This window comes from Fomitiporia mediterranea (assembly GCF_000271605.1).
Source record: "Fomitiporia mediterranea MF3/22 unplaced genomic scaffold FOMMEscaffold_6, whole genome shotgun sequence".
Lineage (NCBI taxonomy): Eukaryota > Fungi > Basidiomycota > Agaricomycetes > Hymenochaetales > Hymenochaetaceae > Fomitiporia > Fomitiporia mediterranea.
Window position 1 is genome coordinate 3680389 of NW_006760391.1, and position 12481 is coordinate 3692869.

At 46.4% G+C, this 12481-nt stretch overlaps 7 protein-coding genes across 7 annotated transcripts in view; 5 read left to right on the top strand and 2 right to left on the bottom strand.

Moving 5' to 3' along the window:
* Positions 1 to 860, top strand: part of FOMMEDRAFT_84783 (alpha/beta-hydrolase) — a gene marked incomplete at both ends in the record, with an annotated part of 5323 nt that extends 4463 nt beyond the window's left edge. Inside the window, one exon of the mRNA XM_007267030.1 lies at positions 294 to 860. Within this exon, the coding sequence (XP_007267092.1) occupies positions 294 to 860 (567 nt within the window). The remainder of the gene's footprint in view (positions 1 to 293) is intronic.
* Positions 861 to 1537: 677 nt separating this feature from the next.
* On the bottom strand, positions 1538 to 2764 carry FOMMEDRAFT_84249 (protein serine/threonine phosphatase 2C; the record flags this gene model as incomplete). The annotated part of the gene is made up of 3 exons (XM_007267031.1): positions 1538 to 1702; positions 1766 to 2084; positions 2244 to 2764. 3 exons carry the CDS (start codon positions 2762 to 2764, stop codon positions 1538 to 1540), a joined length of 1005 nt encoding a protein of 334 aa, XP_007267093.1.
* A 279-nt stretch (positions 2765 to 3043) lies between these two features.
* FOMMEDRAFT_20489 (uncharacterized protein) lies at positions 3044 to 3562 on the top strand. The gene is made up of 2 exons (XM_007267032.1): positions 3044 to 3068; positions 3124 to 3562. Exon 2 carries the CDS (start codon positions 3224 to 3226, stop codon positions 3401 to 3403), a length of 180 nt encoding a protein of 59 aa, XP_007267094.1. The 5' UTR covers positions 3044 to 3068; positions 3124 to 3223; the 3' UTR covers positions 3404 to 3562.
* Positions 3563 to 3773: 211 nt separating this feature from the next.
* FOMMEDRAFT_108604 (uncharacterized protein) lies at positions 3774 to 4774 on the top strand. The gene is made up of 2 exons (XM_007267033.1): positions 3774 to 4605; positions 4663 to 4774. The coding sequence occupies exons 1-2, from the start codon at positions 3816 to 3818 to the stop codon at positions 4737 to 4739; spliced, it is 867 nt and encodes a 288-aa protein (XP_007267095.1). The 5' UTR covers positions 3774 to 3815; the 3' UTR covers positions 4740 to 4774.
* A 1124-nt stretch (positions 4775 to 5898) lies between these two features.
* On the top strand, positions 5899 to 7419 carry FOMMEDRAFT_146952 (uncharacterized protein; the record flags this gene model as incomplete). Its single annotated transcript, XM_007267034.1, has 7 exons — positions 5899 to 6078; positions 6267 to 6343; positions 6507 to 6665; positions 6747 to 6797; positions 6865 to 6930; positions 6994 to 7112; positions 7175 to 7419. 7 exons carry the CDS (start codon positions 5899 to 5901, stop codon positions 7222 to 7224), a joined length of 702 nt encoding a protein of 233 aa, XP_007267096.1. The 3' UTR covers positions 7225 to 7419.
* A 1725-nt stretch (positions 7420 to 9144) lies between these two features.
* FOMMEDRAFT_86208 (Formate/nitrite transporter) lies at positions 9145 to 10555 on the top strand (the record flags this gene model as incomplete). The annotated part of the gene is made up of 11 exons (XM_007267035.1): positions 9145 to 9246; positions 9317 to 9456; positions 9521 to 9563; positions 9615 to 9681; positions 9734 to 9787; positions 9837 to 9891; positions 9965 to 10046; positions 10102 to 10134; positions 10210 to 10236; positions 10299 to 10330; positions 10438 to 10555. The coding sequence occupies 11 exons, from the start codon at positions 9145 to 9147 to the stop codon at positions 10553 to 10555; spliced, it is 753 nt and encodes a 250-aa protein (XP_007267097.1).
* Positions 10556 to 11088: 533 nt separating this feature from the next.
* Positions 11089 to 11710, bottom strand: FOMMEDRAFT_20491 (uncharacterized protein). Its single transcript, XM_007267036.1, has 2 exons — positions 11653 to 11710; positions 11089 to 11579 (listed from the first exon to the last, which is right to left on the bottom strand). Exon 2 carries the CDS (start codon positions 11283 to 11285, stop codon positions 11109 to 11111), a length of 177 nt encoding a protein of 58 aa, XP_007267098.1. The 5' UTR covers positions 11286 to 11579; positions 11653 to 11710; the 3' UTR covers positions 11089 to 11108.
* Positions 11711 to 12481: the final 771 nt, after the last annotated feature.

Sequence of the window (12481 nt, forward strand, 5' to 3'; positions counted from 1 at the left end):
TTACCAGTTTACTCAGACTAGTAAGAGTTTGAAGGGGAGTATTATGAGATGATTAGTTCATCAACAGACGAACTACAAGACAATGACTTCATAATGTCTCAGTTAGAATACATACAATATAAGGACGAGAGACACTGAGCAGTCAATCGTCACCTCACCCCTTGTCTATGCATGCCCCCCTTAAGTTCTCCCTCTCAACAGTATCATATGCTGATAAAATGACTATCCTTAAGGAGTCTTGGAGGTTTGTATTGCACATCCCGCTTGGATGTAATACAATTGTCACTGACAAGCGCGGGGTATCTTCCGAAGCTACCATGTGCGTCGATATCGCCGCTCACTTCCCCGAGAATCCGTTCGCAGGTATTGTCTACCTCTGCGGGCTGCCCCACGTCGGTCCAATAATCCAACGAGTTATAACCCCCGAGGTCCTCAGCATGGTTTCGGGTCTCGTCTCCGAGGATTCTATCGCAACGTCCCTCTCCACGATGCGCACGTTTATCGACTTGCTTTTCCTCAATCCAACGAAAATTCCATGGGAGTTCCGAGTCCTGTTATTCGGAATGACTGGTCTACAACGACCTTTTCATCGTCAACTCACGTTAACTCGGCATCAAGACCCATCCAGGCTTTTTGAGCTTGGTAAACAGGGACTTCCATTGCTCGTCCTTGGCGGATCATATGATAGGCAGATAATGAATGACGCCGTTGCTGCCGAGATGCGTCCGTATTTCAGGAATATGGAAGTCCACTCCATCGAGAAAGATGGAAGCCATGCTGTCTTTTTAGAGAACCAGGAGGAAACGATGGATAGAATTTTAGATTTTGCTCGAAGGGTGAATGCCCGAGCAAAGTTGTGACGCATAATTCAAACTCGTGGTGATCCTATTATCACCAAGGCTTTATTGGCTCTCTTCTTTGTCCAAAGATTTAATGGTAATGGAGGAAATTTTGCATGTAGAAGATACTTGTAATGCCAGCTCGAACATAGAGTGTGCTGTATGCGACATGTTGCTTCCCGTGATATTATATCATCATCAGTATTGCAAATTAACGTCCTTCAATCAAAGGTAAATCGAAGCCAAAAAAAAATACACTGCCTATGAGCACCTAATTCAGGTTGCACTCTCACAAAAATCACTCATTTTTAATGTTATTTTATTTTATTGTGATTTTCTGATTACATTACGCTAATGACTTGAGAAAGGGTAGCGCTACATGACGCGTGCTACTTGTATACCAATACCAATATCGCCAAAATCACTGCCAACCAGCCGAGCCGTGCTAAGATTATCGCCATAAAAGACGTAGCTATGTGAATTAGAAAACGAAAACGAGACCAGATAGCACCTTATCAAGGCCAAAGGCAAATTTGTTGCCAGACTTGTAGAAGAAAACGGGAAATCTGTGTAAGAGGAGGAAATAAGTTGGATATGTCGAGCGCGTCGTGCTACACTAGTATTGTCCGTAACATGCAGCCGAATTACCATGGGATATATGCGCGTATGTATAATATTGATGAACATTCACGACTGTACTAGGAAAGCGGAATATGCGTGGACGGGAATCGTACAACGATTGCAGTGATGTTATCTGTTGATTCCTTTAATGCATGTTGAACAAGTATGCTGCTCGCTTGTTGAGGGTCCGTTACATTTCGGACCATATCGACGGCTTCTTGGTCAGAGGTAACGTCCCAGACCTAGGTGAACAAAACGCCTTCGATCAGCGTTCTGAGAAACAAATTATAAAACGAATAACTTACCCCGTCACAAGCAAGGATTAAAAAATCATCATCGTCGCCAAGCTCGGTTTCCGTAGTATAGGGGGCTCCAACAACGAAGTCCTTCATAGAAGAATCGCCAAGAGACCGAGTCACCGCAAGAATGCCGTTGACGCGTCCACTAATTACAAGTCCGCCTGCGTCCAAAATCCGTTTCGCCTCTTGTTTATCACTGCCCTTATGGTCATATGTTAAACGGACCGCCTTGCCGCCACGGCATAACACAGCACGTGCGTCACCCGCATTCGCAGTGTACAATACACGCCTGAGTTGTGCATCTGGTGGAGGCGTTATGGCTTCCCTCACGTCCCCACTGAGGAAGTCGGAGCTTGAATTACCAGGTTTCGCATCCTCACCCACCCCATCAACAGAGCCATTCGAACCAGTTAAAGATTTGATAGCTGAGACAACTTGGCTGCCTTTATTGAGTATCATACTCCGTTTTCTCCGGTCACCTGACGGACTGTCTGACCGTGGAGATGGCGGATCTTGTTGCGAATTTTCAGGTGTTGGGTATGGTACCGCCTCTTGAGCCGGAGAAGCAACAACTGTCCGATCACGATCATGTGAAGTTGTTCCGCCAATGTCAAGTCCTTCAATGAACGACTGTTTTCCATTTGCGTCTTCAATGCGCAAGAACGCCGAGACAGCTGTACAACCAGAATGCATCTTTTCATTGGATGCAGCAAGAGCAGACAGCGACGAGTCGACAGCGTGGAAAGTACAATTGAGCACATCGGGAATCGGCAGTTCGGGATGCTCGCGCAATTGCTCAATTAGGTGCTCATGAAAATGTCGTCCACACCATTCCGCAGCATACTTGCCCGCATGTCCGTCAAAAACAGCAAAATACCCTTGACCGCGTACACGGGCAAAATCAACTACGAAAGAGTAAGCGTCTTCCATAGTCCGCCGCTGTCCCTTGTCATGATGTACACCGACTTGGAACGCGACATTCCCGGGCAGGTGTTGATTGAGCATCTGCAAGCCTCATTAGCAAGCACATTTCATGTGAATGATTAAGTAGGCATACACCGTGTGTGTCCGGTCCCACTGCAGTCGTGATCGATTTTGATCGAGCATTTGGCGATTCATCAAATTTGGGAGGCTTGCTGTCTGAGTGTGGTTTTGTGTCTAATGGGAGCTTGAAGTCTTCTGGGGATTGTGTCAACACAGACGATTCTTTGGTTTCATCTCTGAGTAACAAGAAACAAGTGTCAGCAATATGACCTAAAGTTGTGTATATGCAGCATTCCCAAGCCCAAGCAAGATGAGTCAATGTTGTCTTTCATGAAACTAGTCACAAATACGCAATCGCAAGATGAGAGCCTATCACGTACGATGACCAAACCAAGTGCATCGGAATCGATCGAGCCACCATCACAACATGCATTATATTACGTCTGTGCATATACGGAAGATGGCAATCGCATGGTCGGGATGGCGGGCGCCTATGGTGCAACAGTATACAAGCTAACGCCGATCTGTCACTTCACATGTCGCCTGCCCTGCCGCTTCTTGCAGCCAGAGCACACGGCAACGCCACCCTTCACACGCGAATCGACCTCCACACAAGGCGCCAGTGCCATCAGCAATGCAGGAGACGATTGTACTTACTGAGTAAGACTCATTTCAGGAGGCATGAAAATGTGATCTGTGTCTCCGTCGCTTAGTCTCGAGCCTCGCAGCGCAGTCTCGTTGCAACCAATGGATATCGCAAATACGAAATTTGACAGTCAGGAGGGGTGAATGATGTTCTCCGGCGTAAATAAGGAGGAGATGGTGGTGGTCTTTAACAGAAGAATGAAAGCTGTGATGTATGGAGAAGGCGGAGCAGTAGTGGCCACTCCCAGTTATTTGGCTGCAGCTTCTGGACCTGAGGTTACGTAACCGCTTTCCCGCACCCCGCGTCATAGATACGTCACGTGGCTCATGGGCTGCCACAGAACAATGAGGAATCGACAGGGGGACACGCGTTCGAAGACACTGACAACATTGACACGGCCAAGGAGCGCAAGAAACGACGGAGGACATGCTTGACATACGAAGGCTAACTTTCGTTGTGCTGAGCAGCGCTCTACTCTTTGGCACGATTTATTCTGTGGCCCGGCACAGTTACCTTGACACGTCTGACCCGCTCGTCGCGCTCGGACATGTCAAGCACCCATTGCACGATGTGTCATACTTTTCTCGGAAGACCAACGTCCTTAATACTGTTTTTATCAAGCGCGCATGGGGGTGGACAACGGCCGCCTTTGTTGCACTCTGGGCAACGGCTCCGCGAAGCATCTCTGGCCCCGGCCTGCGGAGCTCTTCCGTGAGCACACGAGAACGGATTGGTAAATGGCTTGTGGCAACCCTAGTTTGGCTCATCTTCACATCTTGGTTCTTCGGTCCCGCTGTATTCGACCGGCTGACCACGTTCTCTGGTGGTGAATGTGTCGTACGGCTCCCGTCTGGCAGGGTGCATTCCATCCCGCTGTCATATTGTCATGACAAGTCCTACATTTCTCCCGCGACACACCCCGAGATATTTTACATTCCGCCCCTTGTGCTAGACGAAGAGCTCGCCGCTGACTGGCGGTCAAAGCCCCGGTTGATGAGAGGGCATGACGTATCTGGACATATCTTCCTCCTGACAATGAGCCTCCTGTTCTTGGCGGACATGGTTCGCCCGTCTCTTGCCATTCCTTCCCGGACCCCGTCTACTGCGCATAGTCTCGCCTTGGCCGCAACAGCGGTCCTGATGGCAATTTGGGTGTTTGCAATATTCACGACAAGCGTTTACTTTCATACTCCATTCGAGAAGCTGACGGGATATGGTGTGTTCTATTTTCACTTCATTATCACATGCATGCGTATACTAACGTGTATCCCAGCTCTCGGGCTTTTCGGATTTCTGATTACACAGCTTCCCTTCTTGCGGGAACGAATACCTGAAATCCACGGCGACTGAGAGCATGGAGAATCACACCACCGTGTATTGTACAGATCTAACCTAGCTTTATATTAATTCAATTTATGTGCGTATTGTGTCACAAGCCGTCTCTTATCTGACAGAATTCATAACTTCTCACGTAGCATTTATATAGTGTCAAGATGCACGTGCACATAGCTACACACGTTCTCATCCAGTTACTATTCCCGTATGTCTTCCACATGTGCTGCGGAGTTATCCACCGTATTCCACCAATGGAAGGAATATAAAGAAAGGCACGTTGCTTGTCAACATGTGCAGCCTCTAATCTACACCCGTAGCGTCTATCTACCCAAAGCTTGAACCTAGCCAATGGCTGTGATGGTTCACGACGAAGCAGACACTTGAGAAAATCGGTGCAAGACGTCGGTTAATTTCTGTCCTGCCGAGTTCTCCTGGACAACAAGTGGATTCCTTAAACGTTCTAGACGAGGAGGAAGATCCATGTGCTTTCTCCTTTTTCGGCCGCCGCTACCATATCCGAATTCCATGGAACTTCTATCAATATTCCATTGCTTCCAGGTGTCTTCAGTGCGTTTGCCAGGTCGCCACTTTGCATCACCTGCACCCATGCTCTCCTATCTGTTTCTTCTGTTCCACTTGGTGTGATCAACGTGCCCAGGTGGTACAACCTGGTTCTGCTCTTTCACTGTGCTATTTTACTCCCCTTTGTGATCTTGATATGGCTTGATGTGGTAACTACAGACAACTGAGCTGAGCCCTTATGTCGACCGATACCGAGAATGGTCCTTGCACCGTGACACTGACAAAGTCGGTAGAACAACTAGTTTAACGGCACCGAGCGTTTCGGGGGAGGGGTATTCCGGAAACACCGTGGATGTGAGTTGAGGCCGGCACTTCTGTTCGGACGTGTAATCAAGACCTAAGCAACGGCTTCTGAGTCCTGAATTAGTTCTTGCTGGCAGGACATAAAAGGAGCTAAGTCTGATACTGTCCTGTTTCTTTGCTGCGTCTGCGCCCACAATCGCTGGTCTCCCTCCAGGGCTGTCTCCCGCTCCTGCCCGTTCCTTGTCCCTCTACGCTCCCTTTTCACTGCAGGGTATTCTCCCTTTAGCCCATACATAACTGTCACTCTCTATTGCTCTCGTTTCTACTGTATTGCTGTTCCCTAGGCAAAATGTTCGCTTCACTGAACAAACTAGTCCTCCTTTCGGGGATCTTGTCTGTCCAGTTTCATTCTACCACCCCACTGTATACGCGTGATTTGTGTGAGCGCGCAGTAGCATTCTTCGACCCCGCGGATGGAGGTGGGTCTATGTTGGATGATGCAGGCGACGGACTGGGTGAACCTCTCAATGTACGTCGCCCATCTTCTTCCCCTTTCACGTCCCCATCTTCGACTTCGACAAACTGCCGCCGTCGGATTCGCAGTTGAGTCTAAGTTGGGGTCACAGACATCGGGAGCTATTTCTAGATACATCAACGAGATGATTTCCAAATATGCTAACTTATTGCTTGATGTGTGCATGTGTCGTCATATATCAGGTGATCATCTCCGGCCTAAGCTCGTCAGATGTCCTCACCGACGACGGGTTCCTTAACTTCGCTCGTTCACTTGGCTTGTACGTCCTTCCTTCTGTTCCTTCTATTCCTCCTATTCCATTTATATTATACCCTACCTCCTATCTTACCTCTCCTATTTAACTATACATCCCGATATTCATCCCGAGCCGTGTTCCCTTGAATATGGTCTGACCTTCCGTTTTTGGATGATTTTTCGAATAGTTCGAATGAATGTTTGGACATCCACCTTGGTGATCCGCAGTCTGCCAATCTGGGAGATGGGAATGGCTCGGTCAACCAGACGATAGAACTGCGTATGGATTTTGGGAACAGTGAAGTTGGGACTTGTTTAGAAAGCCTTACTGGAGGGAATCATCTCAGGTTCGTATCTTCCATGAAGTTATTTAAATACCTTCTGAAAGACTTCCTCTCTCTGACTCTGTATACTACAACCCCTTCCAGGATGTTCCGCCAAAATGGACCTGCTGCGAACAGTGGCGCGCTTTTCTTAGCGTGAGTCCGGGAAAGCAAACGGCTATTAGATGTCAATAGGCGCTAATAATACATTCACATCGTGCAGAGTCTCCCAAGAAGAAAATGTTTTTGAACACCATACGATCTCTCCTGATGGGTACGATAAAGGACGGTACGTAATATCAACCCCTACCCACATTTAGTGTACTTCATAGACTCATGAATGTATTTGTAGAGACTCGTTGGTGTCCACTGCGACCGCAGGCCAGACAAGTTTCGATGGCGTAACGTACTCCTCAACGTCATCGGACATAACTGGGTTACTCACTGCTGGTACTGCGGGGATTAATCACGGTGAGTCAATAAATACACAGTTTGTAGTATCATGTTTTTTCATGCGATGTGCACAATGGTAGACATTGCAATCGACGGAATCGTCAAGCTTCTCACTGTGACGATCGTCTAGACTCCCCCTTTGCCCAACAACCAGGAAAGGTATACTTATTTCCTCAGGAGCTTCGACGCTGTTGTCAACTTAATGATTTATTTGTCTGGGCTTGCACGGATTCTTCCTTTGCATCGGCTTATATACTTGCATTTATTTCGCTTTTTGTTACGACCTGTGATGACATTTAACACTGTGTTTATTCTTTGTACTTATTTGACGAGACCAAATTAAATGAGAGTTGTTGGTTTTTTACGTCGCTAACCGACCTGTATGCATACGGCCGATGATTTCTGTCAAGGTACTTCAATGTTCGTATTCGTAGGACTCAGTAACTGGATGCTGACCCGTGAGAAGACATTACGTGAGATGAGATAGACGCAAATGTAGACTCTTTAGGGTCTTCTACTGTACTACGAATTTCCTTAGCTCTTGCCACTAGATCTCATCTAAGTATCCCCAGCGTGTATCGCGTCGTCGTTCTCCCGAACACATCTGTGTGACCCAATAACGGACTTCCCCAGAACAATGGAGTCTTTCGGCAACGTTCCTTAGGGGAAGGGCACTTTTATGCACTCGCAGCAAGAGAAGAAGTTGCTAGACGTTGCCTGGACCTGAGGCACTCAGTGAAGCAAGAAGCTATCGGCCGTTCGCACGTGGTATTATGTTTGCTCCTTCTTCTGGAGTATGTGCCCTCAAGTTCTTGCGAGGACGAAAGGCAACCCAGAGAAGGAGTGAGTGCTTGACTAATGGAAGTCTTGCCGACCGAGCTGCTCTTCGAAGTGCATGTGCTGGACAACCTGGACTAATTACTTTGTGTTCAAGCTTGCTTTAGGCCGGTATTGTCGTCATCTTTGTTATAGCTGGTGCAAATTTTAGTTTTACGTGGTAATCAGTTTCACCGGCAGAACGACACAACATGATTCTTACCAGCGTATACCCACATACTTTGCTTCCTCTGGCGATTCAAGGATGCCAACTGCTTACCCCGACTAATAAAATAGCTTACCTCGATCTCCGGGTTTCACCTGTACAACGCACGGCCTTTAATTCACTGGTCGTGCTGCTGATCCCAAATTTTCAGGAAGCATTGACGAACACGCCGCAATCGTCTGCGTCTGCACTACCTGACTGGACTAGACTATTAGCGGAACGTACTCGCATGGACTCTGGATTTACCGAACAAATTCGGACAGGAAGATCATGGGCTTTCTTTACTTTCATGGTTAGATGAAGTACTATCTCAAGCGCAAGTAGAGGAGTCTCGAACAATTTGCGATTTTTATTTACTGCACGAAATTGCTTTTAACCCCCCAGTCAGTCACTATACTTCACGTCCACAGGAGATAACGGCCCGATCATTTTGCCGAATCTCAGATTATCCATGGATTCAATTTCCCCACATCAAAACTCTGAAACTCACAAGCGTACGCATGCCACGTGAGAACAGCCGTTGAAGAAATTAGGTTCTATGTTCCATTCTTCTTGTGTCTTCCGTCAACCTCTGACCATCGAAACGGAGGTCCGCATGGACTTTCATTCATTGACTATGCTTAGAGCGAATAACAACGCTAATGGACTCTCCAAAAGCGGATGTGTTGCATTTCCTTACATGATAAACGTTTTCCCATGAGAATTTGCCTTCCTAACTTACGCAACTCCCATCGGAGAGGGCGCGAAGCGCTCCAATCAGGCTTCATGATCTTCTTATCCTTCAGGCACGTTACCCGCTGTGCAAAACACCGAGGGTAGAAGACTAAATTGATTCCGCGCGTTCGGCAGGAGACCGACTAAAGTTGGAATACCAACTCTGGCTTCTGGGCGCAGTTCTCACATAATAAAATCTTCCGTCATAACACATGGGGATGGCACGGCTTTGCTGCCTTCACCGTCATCCCCCTCTCCTGACGTTCTGTCTGTACCCGAATTGGATTGTGCGCAATGGAGACGCCAAGCACGCTTCCGCCTAGAGATGTGGCCATCGCCATGATTGAACATGGTGTAATGAAGCATAGGACGCGATACGACAAGGTCTTCTTTAAAGTAGGTTATAGCAGCAGTGATCTCAGGTTTCAGCGCGCTGACTAGCTAACTACACGACTGATCAATCTAGTCCGTCATTGCTGGTGCCTTTTTGTCTACGGGAGGTTTGCTCCTGATGATCATAGAGGGAGGATCGCCGCAGTTGAACACAGACAATCCGGGTATCGTCAAGATTTTGGGAGGTGCTGTCTTCCCCGTTGGCCTCATGATGTAGGTTCCAGGGTTATTCGTATCTTCTCAGAAGTCAGTTGGAATGAATCTGCTTTCTACCCAGGATTGTCCTTACTGGTCAGGAGCTACTCACGAGTAACATGATGGTGCAGACCACATTGCTTATCTTGAGCCCGCTGATTAAAATCGCCTCTTAGGTGTTCCCTATGGCGTGGATGAAGGGTGCCATTCCGTGGTGGAGTACATTTGTAAACTGGATTATAGGTAAGGAGAACATCAACGATCGTGTTGATATATTCCTGACAACGGGACGTAGTCCTTTTCGGAAATCTCGCTGGTAGCCTGTTCTTCGCAGCTGTCCTGGTCAAATGTGAATTTTGGTTCACGTATCGAGGAAACTGCAATTTACATCTTGACAGATACTGGAATTATATCAATGGCACCTTACGAGCAATTTATGAGAGACTTTGCCATGTGCGCAGCGCGCCATTTGTTTCATCCCACGGAGCCATGCGCTCATAGAGACCTCTTATTCTCACACTCACAGAAAGAAAGCCGTAACCCCCGAATGGCATCAAATATTCCTACGTGGCATTGCTTGCAATTGGTTGGTATGTATAGCAGTCTGGGTAAGTCAATTTTAGCCATGATCATTTGTCGTTGATAAAGCTAAATATATACTAGCAAGCTGCTGGTGCAAAGGAAACAATCTCTAAGGTTAGCATGATGGATAGGTCTGCACGGAGCGCCGCAAAGGCTGATGATCCACCAATGTCGCTTTTGCTTTGATAGATCGTTGCAATATGGATTCCTATCTGGGTACGCCTTGAGGTTCCACGCCTCTAAGCTTGAAGTTTTAACGAAAAGCCCTGCATCAACAGATATTCGTATCCTGTGGATACGATCACGGTTCGTGAATTATCACCGCTTGTTTTCCGCGGATCACTTACTACAGATTGGTTTTTACCTGGATACTTTAGTTGTCGGTGCGTTAACACGCTTTGCACTGTAAGGTCAAAGTCTGACGGATTATGGTCTAGCTAATATGTTCCTCGTCACTGTCGGCATGCTCTTTGGTGCCGATGTTCGTAATTTATTCTTGTCCTATAGGGAGAATCAACTCACAGTTACTTTATAGCTCTCAGTTGCCGGGTACATTCGAAAGTGCGCTGCGCTGTTGACGATCTAGCACCAGACGTTTACTTTTCACTACATAGGTCACTCATAGCGTCGTTCCTCGGCAACGTTGTTGGTGCACTCTGCGTCGCGGTCCCGGCGATCTACTTCTTCCTTTCGGACTACGACTACCGATTGGACTCGCGCAACCTACGTGGTGTAGAGGAAGGGGAGGCGTTGAATGAAATTTCGGACGTCAAGCATGATCGGATGAAGGATAACGAGAGCAACAACAGTGTGCAGAAAGCGAAGCGGGAAGATTGAGGGGTTGGACACGATGAATGGTGTCAAACATTTTCATGTATGATCTTCATGAATTTCGTCTTCGATTGGTGCTGTATAAGTTACGAATCCGTCGTTTCGTTTGTTTGTGGTGGTGATTTTTTGAGTCGATTTTCTAGCGGAGTTTCAATCATGACACGTTCCATGATCGGCGATGTGAAAAAGTCAAGGTTTGAGTTGAACGGCCACCTAACACCTTGAAGGAAGCCAACGAGTGTCAAATGCGTCACCTTCTAAGTGAACTCTCTTGGCATCTTGAACAAGCTTACATGCTTCTTACAACACAGGAGGTGTTGTGCTGTGTGGCGTGATTGCAGTCGGGCAATCAGCACGGCTTCTTTGCTACATCTCAGCAAATTCCGTGGGCCAAACATCCGTCCTGACTTCATATACGTCCTCAAGTCATTCATAGTTGAGTATGTCCACTCTCTGTATTCAGGTTGCATACATCCCACAGTCCTATCAGAAATGGTTTATCTGTGGCGCTTATCTATTGCAAGGCCCTTAACGGATTCAAAGCGAGCCGACGATCATTCGTTGTCGTTTGTCGCTCACCAATTCAGAAATGCATCTCATCTTGATTGGGTAGACCAGCTTTGAATCTATGAGATACGCTTTCTCGCATATTCACATCTGCTCGTTACTGTGGGCGGATATCAAACATGAATTACCCCTCTAACTCCGCGACAACATCAGCAAAGATAGTAAGTTCCAGAATTGCTAGACACTCGCTCCATATTAATCAAATGTCAATACACAACCCTAAATCAAACGCAGAGTCGGATTGATCGAAGAAATATACAATGACAGTTATGATTAGTCGGCAACATGAAAACTTGTTCGCAAACCACCACCTCTTGCCTCTGTACAGTTGAAAATACCTTATTGCATCACATTATAATGCATAAATCGAATATTGCATAGCTTTCTGCTTAATCCCAGCTCGGGATAAGGGAATTATGCATAAAAATAGTCTATTGCATATTGCATCAAGATTTGTGAGAAAATTATGCAAAATTCTGAGCATTTTGGGAAATTAGACTGCTTACTGTTGTGATTTTTGTACCCAGAAGCCTCACATATTGTTCTCTGACATACTTCAATACAAAAAGAATGTTTCCAATTAACATTTCATTGCTTACAATGTCTTTGATGCTGCCACAAGACCAAGATAGGGCAGCAAAGATCTCTTCATGATATGTGGGGGAAAGTTATTTGTATTGACTAGCTTTTTCTATCTTTTTGTTTCTACAGATTCTGACTGTATTTCCTTGTATTACAAACTATTTCTTGAGTTTTACAGTGATATACACATTTACTGTACTTGTCATTGTCTTGGTTAGCTTTCTTGATGCTCTAAATGTGCTTATTTTCTTGTCATAGTGTATATGTCTTCAAATAAATTGAAAAGTAATATCGAATTTTGCGTTCCTAATTAAGTAATATTTTCTCACGGTTACCATAATGCATATTGCTCATATTGCATAGGTCTGAGGCCTCTCCCGACGTTATGCAATAAGATATTTTCAACTGTATCAGCCATCCATTAATATTAAGAACGCCACCATTACAGAGAAGTCTCTTGGCGTCTCGAACGAACCTTATA

What these genes read in the sequence shown, in the direction of transcription:
- FOMMEDRAFT_20489 (XM_007267032.1), top strand. Translation starts at nt 3,224, where the DNA reads ATGGCGGGCGCCTATGGTGCAACAGTATACAAGCTAACGCCGATCTGT.
- FOMMEDRAFT_108604 (XM_007267033.1), top strand. Translation starts at nt 3,816, where the DNA reads ATGCTTGACATACGAAGGCTAACTTTCGTTGTGCTGAGCAGCGCTCTA. An exon ending in CGAGAAGCTGACGGGATATG is followed by an intron (nt 4,606 to 4,662) that starts GTGTGTTCTATT and finishes CGTGTATCCCAG; the next exon opens with CTCTCGGGCTTTTCGGATTT.
- FOMMEDRAFT_20491 (XM_007267036.1), bottom strand. Translation starts at nt 11,285, where the DNA reads ATGAATGACTTGAGGACGTATATGAAGTCAGGACGGATGTTTGGCCCA.